At 36.7% G+C, this 12,572-nt stretch overlaps 1 protein-coding gene across 2 annotated transcripts in view; it reads left to right on the top strand.

Annotated features, from left to right (window-relative positions):
• LOC149548147 (putative protein phosphatase 2C 57) overlaps positions 1-12,572 on the top strand; it is a 123,848-nt gene that overhangs the window by 36,935 nt on the left and 74,341 nt on the right. For both annotated transcript variants that reach the window (XM_089792169.1, XM_089792170.1), the window contains one exon: positions 6,809-7,009. In XM_089792169.1, coding sequence (XP_089648295.1) covers positions 6,809-7,009 — 201 coding nt within the window. The remainder of the gene's footprint in view (positions 1-6,808; positions 7,010-12,572) is intronic.

Here is a 12,572-nt window from a genome sequence, read left to right on the forward strand (position 1 = left end):
CCAAATGCAGATTTGAATCTCATATAAATATGAGAGGAGACATGTCTGGTTTAATAATCATTTAATTAATATATTAAAAATAGTAATTTGTATAATATATATATGTATTATATATATATATATATATATATATATATATATATATATAATACTATAATATATATTTAAATAACATGAATAAGTATATATAGGAAATGATGATTTACCAATATCAACAATGTATCTCTGATCGAATTAATCCGACTGAAGCTACAACTTCAACACATGGAATATACAATTGTCGATATTGGTGGGATGACTTGGGGGATCTGTGGATGATAAGGCTTTGGAAGCTGCGAGAAACACCCATGACTTTGCACTCATTAAAAAGTGCCTTCATGAAATAATACCATTGCAAGTCTGAAAAGTGTTTAATGTTTCCACACTATATATTGTAGTGATTGGATGATGTTGTAAATATTAATGCAATCTCCCATATTTCTGTGAATAATTAAATTAGTGATTGTTGAAGGGTGACCTCTTCCATGCTCCTACGATCTCTTGCAAACTATATTTTATTATAATTTATTTGTTTCTTTATTTATTTTAATAATTCAATTCTACTATTATTAGTTATTATCAAAAAGTAGTTCAGAAGGGAATATTACACAAAATCCTTGATACATGCATGCTGCAAACACTTAGAAGGACAAATATGCAGGACTGATGAAGAAATAGTAAATACAGATTAATCTCCTACATTTACAGCTAGAACCTTCCAAAACATGCTGAGTCTATAATCTTTGATATGGGAATAAGTATTTCAATTAATGTCCCTACTCAACTTAAGCATAAGACTACATAATTGATTCCGAGAGAACAGAAGCTATATTCAGATTTGAAGTTGTACAGTTGAACAATTACAGAAACTCTGACCTGATTTAACAGTAACAAAGCTTGCATAAATGAGGATGTCAATTCCAGAACAGCTGCTTAATCTCCAGCTTGTAGAAAATCTTGACTTCTGCTTAGGGATTTTTCCTCTGTAATCAGTGTTTTCTCAGCCTGCATGTGTCACTTACAAGAATATATGAAGAATACGTAAGCATAGTGAGGCTGTTTTTTCCCTCAATGTTTTGTTATCTTAACCAGCTACTTTGGTAGAAATGAAAAATCACTTTCAGTTATAACAGCCGCGTACCTCTAACCTCATACACGGTGACAGGGAAAAAGAGGAGCAATGTTAGAGATAATAAGAACAGTGACCCACTGGATGAAAACAGTGATGCAAGGGTCCCGTTATATTACCAACCACCCAAAAATCTATCCTGTGATTTTTGTAAAATCACCTGAGCACCCACTACATACAGCACTCCTCTAATAGATACAATGTGAATCCCCTTTGAAATACAGGCCGTACTAATTCCAAACCTCTGTTTTAGCTTAGTTACCGATTAGTAAAACGAATCTGATTCGGGCACGTGAATAGGATCCGTGGATTTGTGGTTTTTTTTTTCCCAATTATGATTCGTGGAGGATTCGTGTATATATATACACACTAAAAAATGAGAGGAATATACATAATTCTAAAACTAAATCATTTCAAGTATGAATCTATTATTCTAAATCATTTGATAGTATGAATCTATGGATCAAATCCATAATGATTATAAGAAAATAATCGGAAAAACCAAAAAAAAACACTAAAAATTTTCAATTAAGAAAAATAAAAATCTGGATCTGGATCTGGATCCAGCCTCTAGGGCATGAATCCGGTAACTAAGCGTTTTAGTACTAACTCGATGGGTTCTCAGATACAATTGAAAGAACACATCTATAATGAGCTTACCTGACCTTTTGTGCTTGCAATTAATATGAGACTTGTTTTCCCAAACATGCCAGTTTTCGACTCTTCTTGAATTAGAGATTATAATCCATGCACATGCATTTAGACACGTCAATGTTGGCTTGAACAGATAATATTCTCTAAAAACCATGATACCCAAATAATCAACATTGAAGACAGCCAGCATCTTGTTATCTGCATATGAAGCAGCAGTTTGAACATTTCAGTTTTTGTATCGCTTTATACTAACGCATTCAGACAACTATTTTCTGGAAAGGTTTATTATGGTTTCACAGTATGACAATAGCAAAAACCATACACTTCAATTTCCTAATTTCTGAAATGGAATGAAACCATTGAATTTGATTTGATTCTTCTGTAAATCTCTCTAGTTAAACAAGTGTCACTAAAACTATCCTGGGGACATCTTCCAAACAGAAGATTTTATGACGTCCAATTTGACCTTAGAATCAGACACTAATTATATTCTACCTTTATAAAAGATGAGCTCATTTTGAACTGTGTACCTGTCATCATGTGTGGCACTCTTCAAAATGCTAGAAGCCCAGGGATCTTTCGCATATTCAGCTGTTATTAATTCCTTCCAGTCTGCTGTTATCTCAACTAGAGAAACATAAATTTGCGCTCCTCGACAATTCATCAACCACTACATTCTTATTCCCCTGGACATTGACAATGTCAAAATTGTAAGCTTGCTGCTTGCTCACCCATTTCTATTGTATTTCACTCAAATTCTGCAGATTCAAAAATACTTGAGATTATTATGATCAGTTTTCACTTTGAATTTACCTCCCACAAGATATGGTCTAGACTTGGCCAATGCATGCATTATCGCTAGCATTTCCTTGTCATCAAGTGAATAACTTCTTTTTGCCCCTCTCAATTTCCATCTTTCATAAGCATTAGGATGTTTATTCTGCATTAAGACAACACCTACTCCACCAAATGCATCAGATTCAATCTCAAAAGGCTTAGAAAAATCAGGAATAGCCAACACATGACATGTACTCATTAAAAGCTTAAACTGATTAAAATATTTCTGTGCTTTCTCAGACCATAACAAAAGCTCTGTTTTTGAGCAAATCATTCAATGGGGCAGCAACCTGTGAAAAACCTTTAACAAACCACTTATAAAATCTACACAAACCAAAACAAAACCCTTAAGCTGTGACAAATTTGTAGGAGGCCAATCAATGATTGCTTGACTTTTTTCAGGATCAACACCAACACCTTTAGAGCTGATTATGTGACTAATAGAAGTTTTGTTGATCCAAATTCGCATTTTGATTCCTTTGCAAACAAGTACTTCTTCTCTAGAATACAAAGCACTTCCTCCAAATGCCTCTAGTGCTCATCCCATTTATTGCTATAAATCAATATGTTATCAAAAAATATGAGGACAAACTCACAGAACTGTTTATTAAATACCCTGCTCATACAATATTGAAAATTTGTATCAGCATTAGTCATCCCGAATGGTATGACCATAAGCTCATAATTACCAAAATGATATCTAAAAGATGTATTCTCAATATCCTCTCAATCTCTGATCTAATGGTTACCCGATCTCACTTCAATCTTTGAAAAGTAGCAAGCACCATACAGCTCATCAATCAATTCATCATTATGTGGAATTGGATATTTATTTTTTAACAGTTTTCTTATTTAGTGCCTTGTAATCAATGTACATTCACACTGTCCTATCTTTCCTTTTAACCAGAACTATTGCAGGGGCAAATGGGCTCTTACTTGGCCTTATGTGTCCCATTTCCAACAATTCCTTAGTAACCTATTCAATTTCATCTCTATGTCTTTTGGAGCGCCTTTAAGGGGTAGCTGTAACTTGTTTAGGTCCTTCCTCGAGCTCTATAATTTACTCAATAACTCTTTGGTGGATATCTATGTGAAATGTCACTAAGCACCTTGCTATACTTGTTCAACAACACCTCAATATTATTCTGAAAACTACTCTTTTTCTGTTCTAAGTCAGTAGGCTTGATAATACATTCAGCTGTCCTCTTCACTTGTTCATATCTCATCAATTTCTACATTCTCTTAAATGATTCCACATTTGGTCTACCATTTATCATGCCTCTAAGAAGATATTTTCCTCCATCTACTTCAAATCTCATTTCCATAGGTTGTAAATTCATCCTGAACTCACCAATTGAACTTAACCACTGAATCCCAAGCACTGCATCTATCTCGCCAATGTGGATCACATAGAAGTCATCTCTTAACTCATACTCACCTTACTGAATACATAATTCCATTATCTTTTTGGCAAAAGTGAGTGAAATTTTCAGTAACAATTACCTTAAAGCTTTCATTATTCTATCTTCAAACCCCTTCTCGCCACAACACCCTCATCAATAAAATGATGTGTTGCGCGCATGTCAATAAGAGTGACTATACGCAGCTCACACAATGCATCTCTAACTTTGAAAGATCCTATTTTCTGCAAACTGGTTAATTGTGCCTTGACACTACCTCTTCCTTATTCCTTTTCTGGTTTCTCTAATGAAATATGCTCTTCACTAGTGCCTGATTCAGTTTTTTGTCTTGAACTTTTAGAACTTGATTCAGGGGCTGTAAAGTATTCAAATTGTTTACCTATAACCTTAATGACACATTTATGAGTTGGGTCCCAAGGTTCTCTGCATTGGAAGCACAATTTTTCCTTTCTAAGCTCATTAAGTTGGTCACCATCAAGTCTAGGCTGCAATTTCTTATTCTGATCTGAATCTCTATGTAAATGTGTATTATCCTTTTATTTTTTGTGGTGAAAGGTGCTTGACTGATATTTTCTCCTTGAAGTAGGAGTTTCCATCTCCCTTGCTCTTTTGATATCCTCTTGCAATTTTGATGGGTTGAAAGCTTTAACCCACACCTCTAAAGGTTCCATCAAGCCATCCACAAAGATTAGTACCTGTCTTCTTTCTGAAATGTTCAGTCGTTGACACTGAAAGTTCTGAAAATTTGCAATAAAAGATTCCATTGAACCCCACTGCTTCAATTGTGCCAACTCCTTGATATTTGATTGGGGATCCTTCTTATCAAAGCGATCTATAAGCCTCTTTGCACATGACACGATTTGATCATGGCCCAAAGTAATTAGCCCATAATACCATCACTCATGAGCACAACCTTCCAAATGTAAAGTTGCATATTTTATGGCTTCATCTTCGGCCACAGGCTTAAGCTGAAATAAAGTATTTAGTTTCTGGACCTAAGAACTAGCGGTGACCTCCCCTGAACCATCAAAATATGGTATGGTAACCTTACCAACTTTCTTTTACAACTCTTGATTTTGAAACCTCCCACCACTTCCTCTGTGTGGTCTATTCCTTTCTCTGAAAGTGGTCTATACTTTGGAAAGGCATTCCTGCCGAAAATCATCACCCACACCTTGCCTAGTCCAAACGTGTTTATGAAACTCTTGTTCAGTTGGTTCATTTTTAGCTGTTGGATTTGTTTTCTTGTAGAGAGTGGCATTAGTGGTCTAGAATTAACTGTAAAACCAGAAGTTCTAAGATGTTCATTCCTATTATTTGTTGAGCCCTCTCCATGATTTCCATTGTTTCCATTGCTAATGTTCTGTCCTGCATTACCAATGTTGCCATTTTGTTGTACCGAGTGTTCATTTGAGTCATTTTTTGGTGGGAATGTGTCATTATGTTTATCATTTCTATTTGCATTTCAGCTAACTCTTCTAATGCATTCTCAATGCAATTAGTGTTATGTGCATTTCTGTTCCCCATTGTTCGTGTAGGATTTTTAGTCTGTTCAAACAGTGGTTGCTGGTCTAAATTAGGATTCAATCTATTCCTCTAGAGGTAATAATAATGAGTTACTGGATGCATAACTATAACCCAACAAGCTGCAAAGAATCTGAAACTGTGCTATGATACCAGTGTAATATGCTACCCCAAATCTGACCCATTTTTTGCCCTTTTCACCAGTTCAATTTCAAGGCATTTTAACAGAAGGCTTGCTTGCAAATTTCAATTCTCAACTCAAAATTGCAAAGATAACATTCAAGAAATTATAATTTTCTATGTAAATAAGAATATTAAAATGTTTTATCTACTGTAATCTCTTATATTGAAATTTGAACAATAATTTGTCTCAGATTATTTCATTTGCATGTTCTGAAATTAAGTTCTTGATACATGCTTGCTGCAAACATTTAGGATGAAAAATATGCAGGACTGATAATGAAATAGTAAATACAGATTAATCTCCTACATTTACAGGTAGAACCTCCAAAACATGCCGAGTCTATAGTCTCCAATGTGGGAATAAGTATTTCAATTTTTGTTCCTACCCAACTTAAGCATAAGACTACATGCTTGATTCAGAGATGACAGTCACTAATTCAGAATTGAAGTTGTAGATTGGAATAATAACAGAATTTCTGGCCTGATTTAACAGTAACAAAGCTTGCATAGATGAGGATGTCAATTATAGAACAGCTGTTCAATCTCCAGCTTCCATAAAATCTTGACTTTTGCTTAGTTTTTTTAATCTGTAATCACAGTATTTTCCCAGCCCACGTGTGACAAGAATAGATAAGTATGTATAAGCATAGTGAAGCTGTTTTTCCCCTCAGTGTTCCACTATCATAACCAGTTTCTTTGGTAGAAATGAGAATTACCTTCATTTATAGTAGCCATGTACCTCTCACTTTAAATGCGGTGACAAGGAAGAAGAGCAGCAATGTTAGAGATAATAAGAACTGTGACCCACTTGATGAAAATGGTGATGCAAGCCTCCCATTATACTATCAACCACCCAAAAATCTATCTTATGTTTTTTGTAAAAGGATAAAATCTCCTGAGCATCCACTACATACCACAACCTAGATGTTAGTAATGGTTGATTTTACTTATACATGTAGATTACCTTCTGGCATATTGCAGATTTTAAATTGAGAGTTTGTTTATTTGTTTCTTATTTCAGATGAAACCAATTGGCGAAACAATACGCACAGCAAAGAGTGGAGGTGGTGTGACAACATATTTCATTCCTGTCCTGCGTTCTGGAGGGTGGGCTGATATAGGTGATCGCTCATATATGGAGGACACACACATATGCATTGACAATTTCGCAGAAAAATTTGGATGTTCTCCGTTAGGAAATGGCCCATGGGCCTTATATGGGGTAAGTGGAGTGCTTCTTGACAATTTATTTTGGTTTAAGTTAAAAAAAAAAAATATTATGTCTTTCAATGACTTTGAGTGATGGATTTGGCATTTAAATGAACAATCTCTATTTGTTCCATTGCATCTTTGGTCTGATGTTTTGGTATTGTAATTTGTGGTAGTGCTGTCTTCTTAGCTAGTGCTAGATACAATTTTTTTTAATGCCCTATTGAGTGGAATATAGCAATGTAATGGCTTTTTATATGGTCAATTTCTTTTCCAGGGTTAACTTTTTTCTAGATGCCACAATTGGGTCTTCCGTACATCAAATTTACTAGCTATCCTAGCCTATTGGGGTGTGTGAGATCCAGCAAGTTGGATGTGGTGTTAAATCCTTTTTGAACATTTTGTCACGCTTTGCGGATTTGAACTTGGGTTCATTTTGGTAGCCATTATGCTTTTGCCACTTGAGCTCACCTCATTTGAATATTTTTTAGATAATATGTTAATAATAAGAAGCCCAAGAGCTTTTTTTATTTTTCTGTTTAACTCATCCCATGAGGACATTCATAGGCTGTCCATAAAACTTTTCTAACTGGTCTTGAACCTTGGCCTTTACTATTGCTCTTAACATTTAATCAATAATGCTGGCTACAAAACAAGGATTTTATTGTTCATTACTATTTAATAATACAAAAAAAGACTTAATATGAAACTTCTGAAAATCATCGAGATTGGTTCATAGGATGTGTGCCACCTTCTGCTGAAAAGTGGGCTTTCTTGATCAAGATGATCAATCCTGTTAGATTATGGTAGCCCAGAACAGTCCTCCAGCAGGTGCATGTTTGGAACCTAGGCACACTTAAGCGTAGCATATAGTCATAGTGAATGGTAGTTACAATCTTGGCAGCTCTGTTCACGGCTGTCCAGGTTTAGCAGCTACTTTTGTGTTGTTTGGCTTTAAGTTTTAGAATAGCTATTTTCTTTTATCAAGTTTGACTTTATTTGAGGGTGTGGATTCATAGGATAAAACTAGATTAAGGGTTGATGGTTCCAGTTTTAGGATCGGGCAATTTTTAGGGACTCTTCTTCAGCTGCATAAGAAGGCCTAGAGTAGGTATTTTATTTAATCAGATTCTAGAGTGTGTAGATATGAGTATCTATCAGTTAATGTTTGTCTGCTGTATATTTTTGTAAATTCGAGCATTTAAAACTCTGTAAGGCCTTAGTGTATCTGCTTTAGATGAATTCTCAATGCGGTATTAGAGTTTAAAATTTACAATTGGGTCTTCCGTACATCAAATTTGACTTACCAGATTCTCTGTATGGAGAGGCTAGTTGTCTGGAGTAGAGGGTAGTTAAAGGATATCAGTGGGTGGCACATTCAAGATTTGATGATTGAAGCAGAATTGTGTTACTAATCAGCTCGAGGACATGCAAAGCTACATTCGAGTGAGAAACTCTATCTGATCTAGTGATCATAGATTGAACCAAAGTAAAGAGAATTGGAATCGGATTGGAATCAGCAAGGCCGAATCAAATCGTGAATCGGCCATGAATCGGCAAATTTGAAAAAACCCTTTAAATTTAGAGATTTTAACAATTTAAAACTTATTTCATGCACCCTTTATTGAATATAACCTAAACACACTATAACATCATCAAATAGGAGTTAAAACTTAACATACATAAACATGGAACATAAAATCCAACACATATGTAACTATGTTTTGATTATGTAAAAACAAGTTTTAAAGGACCCGAAACCTTACATCATCAGAGTATTAAGAAAGTATCATGAAAAGAAAACAAACAAACAACATGAAACAAACCTCAGAAAACAAAACGAGGTCACAGACAACATTGCTGGAAAAGACAGCAAAAGACCAGCAAAGGAACAGCAACCGACTAGCTAAGGAGTATTGATCAGATGCACAGCCTGGTCCACCAGAGAATGCATAGTCTCAGCAGCAGCATTCACCTCGTCCTTCTTAGTGGTTTCCTCCATCTTCTTTGAATTGGCCCGAGTATGCTTGCTAGGACTTTGAGAGTTTGCCCCCGGGGGAGAAACCTGACTTTTATCTGCCTCATTCTTTTTCAGGAAGCTGGTCATGTTATCCCCCAATTGTCTGAGTTGTTTATCCATGTTACCTAGCTTGGTTTCAAATTTAGACACCTTCCCCTGGATATTGCTAATGTCCTTGTCCATCACCTTCTACTTGGCTTCCAACACAGGGATCTTATGCATTAGATTTTTCACTTCTTCTGCATTACCTATGACCTCCGAGAGCTTGTCAATATGCTGACCTAAAGTTCTTTCCCCTCTAGCCGTCTTGCTAAGATGCTCCATTTCTTTGTTCAACAGCACCATTTTATGTTTAAGAATGTCAATGTCCTTCATTATAGAAACAAGGTTACATTATAGAACCAGGGTTACTAAATAAGCCTTTAGTGGGCCCGATTCCACCACCAACACAATCACCTCCGTCAGATTTGGACCCTTGTTCACCATCATCAGAAAAGTTGGAAGCCTCAATCCTTGTTTTCACATTTTTGTTTTCCTGTCGCCGTAAAGACTTTCTTTTTCTTTCCAAATGATTAGCAAGGGGCTCATCATCCGACAGAGGAGAAACCCTCTCATCAATACGACCTTTGCCCTTCCCTTTGCTAAAACCCCTGTTTTTTGCATGTTCTCTAACAATTTCATCAACAAAATCACTTTCCCTTTCTCGATCAGAATCATCCTTCTCAACACACTGTTTTTTTATTTTTAGTGCTACCACCCGAACCTCTTTTAGGACTAACTAGACCCCCTTCCGCCTCATCCTGTGTCTCAGAGTTGTAGCCCTTTTCCTGAATACTTCCTTCCTTCAGTATCTTGATCTTCCCCTTTAAAATTTCTAGGTTTCGGGATTTTTTTAGATTTCAGCACATTCATAATCAAAACCATTAATCCTTCATGACAAACATGTTCACCAGTCGGATCACGCTGAATAGCTAGGGTAGAATTGGAGAGAGATTGCAACAGGTATGAAGGAAGATTTACCCTAATGTCATGACGAAAATGATTTGCCAACACAAAATGGTAACCATACAGTTTTGTATATCTTTCGTCCAAAGTCAGATATTCCATAATAACATAGAACACAAACTGCCACGGACGAGACACAGAAGCCGGGTTAAAATAAGTACCTATTTTAACCAGTCGATTTCTTTCCTGTTCGGTCTTGGCAAAGTCATCAATCGCCTTATCCAAGATCTTCCTTTCCCTGTAGAAATTCATCCCATCCAACTCCAAACCCGTAGCCTCCGCAATGATTTCTTCCGTAACCTCTAGCCTCTGGTTCCCGACCATGATAGAACTATCCTTCCAAGATTTCACAAATTGGTGCGTAATAGCTGGGTTGTTACCTTTGAGTCTCTCCATGTAACCAGTAAAATTGCCCTGCCTGAGGATATCCCACACCTCAGTTTTGTTCTTCCAATCCACGCAGCTAGGCGGTTTGACCCGTTTCCTCTTACTTCCCATGATATTTGCAACAAAAGCACTGGTTTGCACGCACTGAAAGCCCCCAAAAACTTTGCGAATACCACTACCTAAGCACGGATAGAAAGAGGTAACCCATAAACTGTGCGTTCTGCCCACATTTCTAAAAATCATTGCCCACGTCACTCCAAAGGAGTTAAAATCATAATTCTCTGACAACATCATAATTAAAGGATTTTTGTTGGGATTTTCATTTGTCCTACTTAACATGCTCACGACCATCAACAGGTAAAGTGTCATGAATCCCATATGATTTTTTGATCATTACAACACGCCACATTGGAAGCCCAATCAGCTAAACCATTAGCTTCCCTATAATTATGGGATATAATGCAATTTTGAAAGGAATTAATAATATGACTAGCCTTGGACATAATATTACTAATGGTCCATGAAGGTGGATAATTTTTTTTTAATCAGTTTATAATATTGAGGGAATCACCTTCAATCCAAATGTTCTTCAAATTCAGATCTTTAGCATAAATAAGACCATAAAGTGCAGCAGAGGCTTCAGCAACATGATTGGTTTGACGACCCAAAGGTATTGCCATACCACCAACAAAGTCCCCGTTAGAATTTCTAATCATCACTCCACAAGCAGCAATGCCCGGGTTCCCTTTCGAGGCCCCATCAAAGTTAATTTTGAACCAATTAGTCAGAGGGCAATCCCACCTAGCACTTTCCCTAGGGTTGGGATCTTTAGTATTCAAAATCATATTCCTGATATTCTAGTTATTCATCACCCCAACATCCCATTCATTAAAAGGTTGCTGTCCCTTACCACAAATTTTGATATTTCATGCAAAAGGACCTTGATTTTATGGAAAACCTGAGTAGGATTGGATTCCACCCCTTTAAAGATTCTGTCATTACGTTCCTTCCATATACCCCAACAAAGATAAGGAAGAATAAGTTCCCACAATTTGGTAATTAAAGTATTCTTGGAAGGAGCTCTCTAAGAAGAAAAGAACAGCTGGATGGTATCATGGGATAACTAGTCCACGTTCATCAAACTCCAAATAAAATCCCACACTTGCTTAGTAAAGGAGCAATGGAGCATAATATGGTCCACCAACTCCCCATCATTTTTGCAGAGGACACATTGATTGACAATGAAAAATCCCCTCTTCTTTAGATTGTCAAGAGTTAAAATTTTGTTTTGCAAAAGAATCCAAAATTTTTTATTAACTTTAGGAGTCATACCTTTCACCCAAGCCGTAGCCCAGCAAGGTAAATCATGATCGTCAAAAGAATATGTAACTATGTTATGTTAAATATTAAAATGTAAGTTGTATGCTAGCTGAAGTAAATATAAATCATATGATCAGAATGATTCAAATCATAGAATGTATGTAAGATGAAGATCCATAAGACATCAAATCATAAATGTATGTAAGAATCTAAGATGAAGATCCATGAGACCTATGTCTATCAGTATCAATATCTGTAAACAAAATGAAAAAACAAGGCTCCAGCTCAAGCCTCATCATCATCCTCATCATCATCCTCAAGCTCGGCCGCAGCCTCAGCCTCAGCTTCAGCCTCTAAGTATCCAGTCTGCCTACTAAAAAGGGGTCTAAGGTAGGTCCTAGAGGACCGCCGAGCCATATCCCCGGCATGTAAGATGGGCTCACAAACAACATCGGTATGGCCTGTGTCTGTGCATGTGCGTGTGCATCTACCAGTGCCTGAACGTGCTCTAGCTGCCTCCTCTGCCATGGCCACAGCCTCAGCCTCTAGATACACTTGGTCAACCCACGCACGGTCTTCCTCAGTGAAGATTGGATCTACAGCCTTTGTGAGCCACTCTGGTTCTGAATCAATCTCCTCCAAAATGATCGGAGAGGAGTTAGCGCCCAAAATCTGTCTGATCTTAAGACGAAGGTTGTAATGAACAAAGACAAGATCATTCAACCTCTGCACAGTCAACCTATTTCTCCTCTTCGATTTGATGTGCTTGAACATGGACCAACCGCGCTCACATTCAGAAGCGTTGCTTGGCTGACTCAGAATATAGATGGCAATTTTTTGAAGT

The sequence above is a fragment of the Cupressus sempervirens genome, chromosome 7, assembly GCF_028749045.1.
Source record: "Cupressus sempervirens isolate cs-2001-9-10 chromosome 7, ASM2874904v1, whole genome shotgun sequence".
Classification (NCBI taxonomy): domain Eukaryota; kingdom Viridiplantae; phylum Streptophyta; class Pinopsida; order Cupressales; family Cupressaceae; genus Cupressus; species Cupressus sempervirens.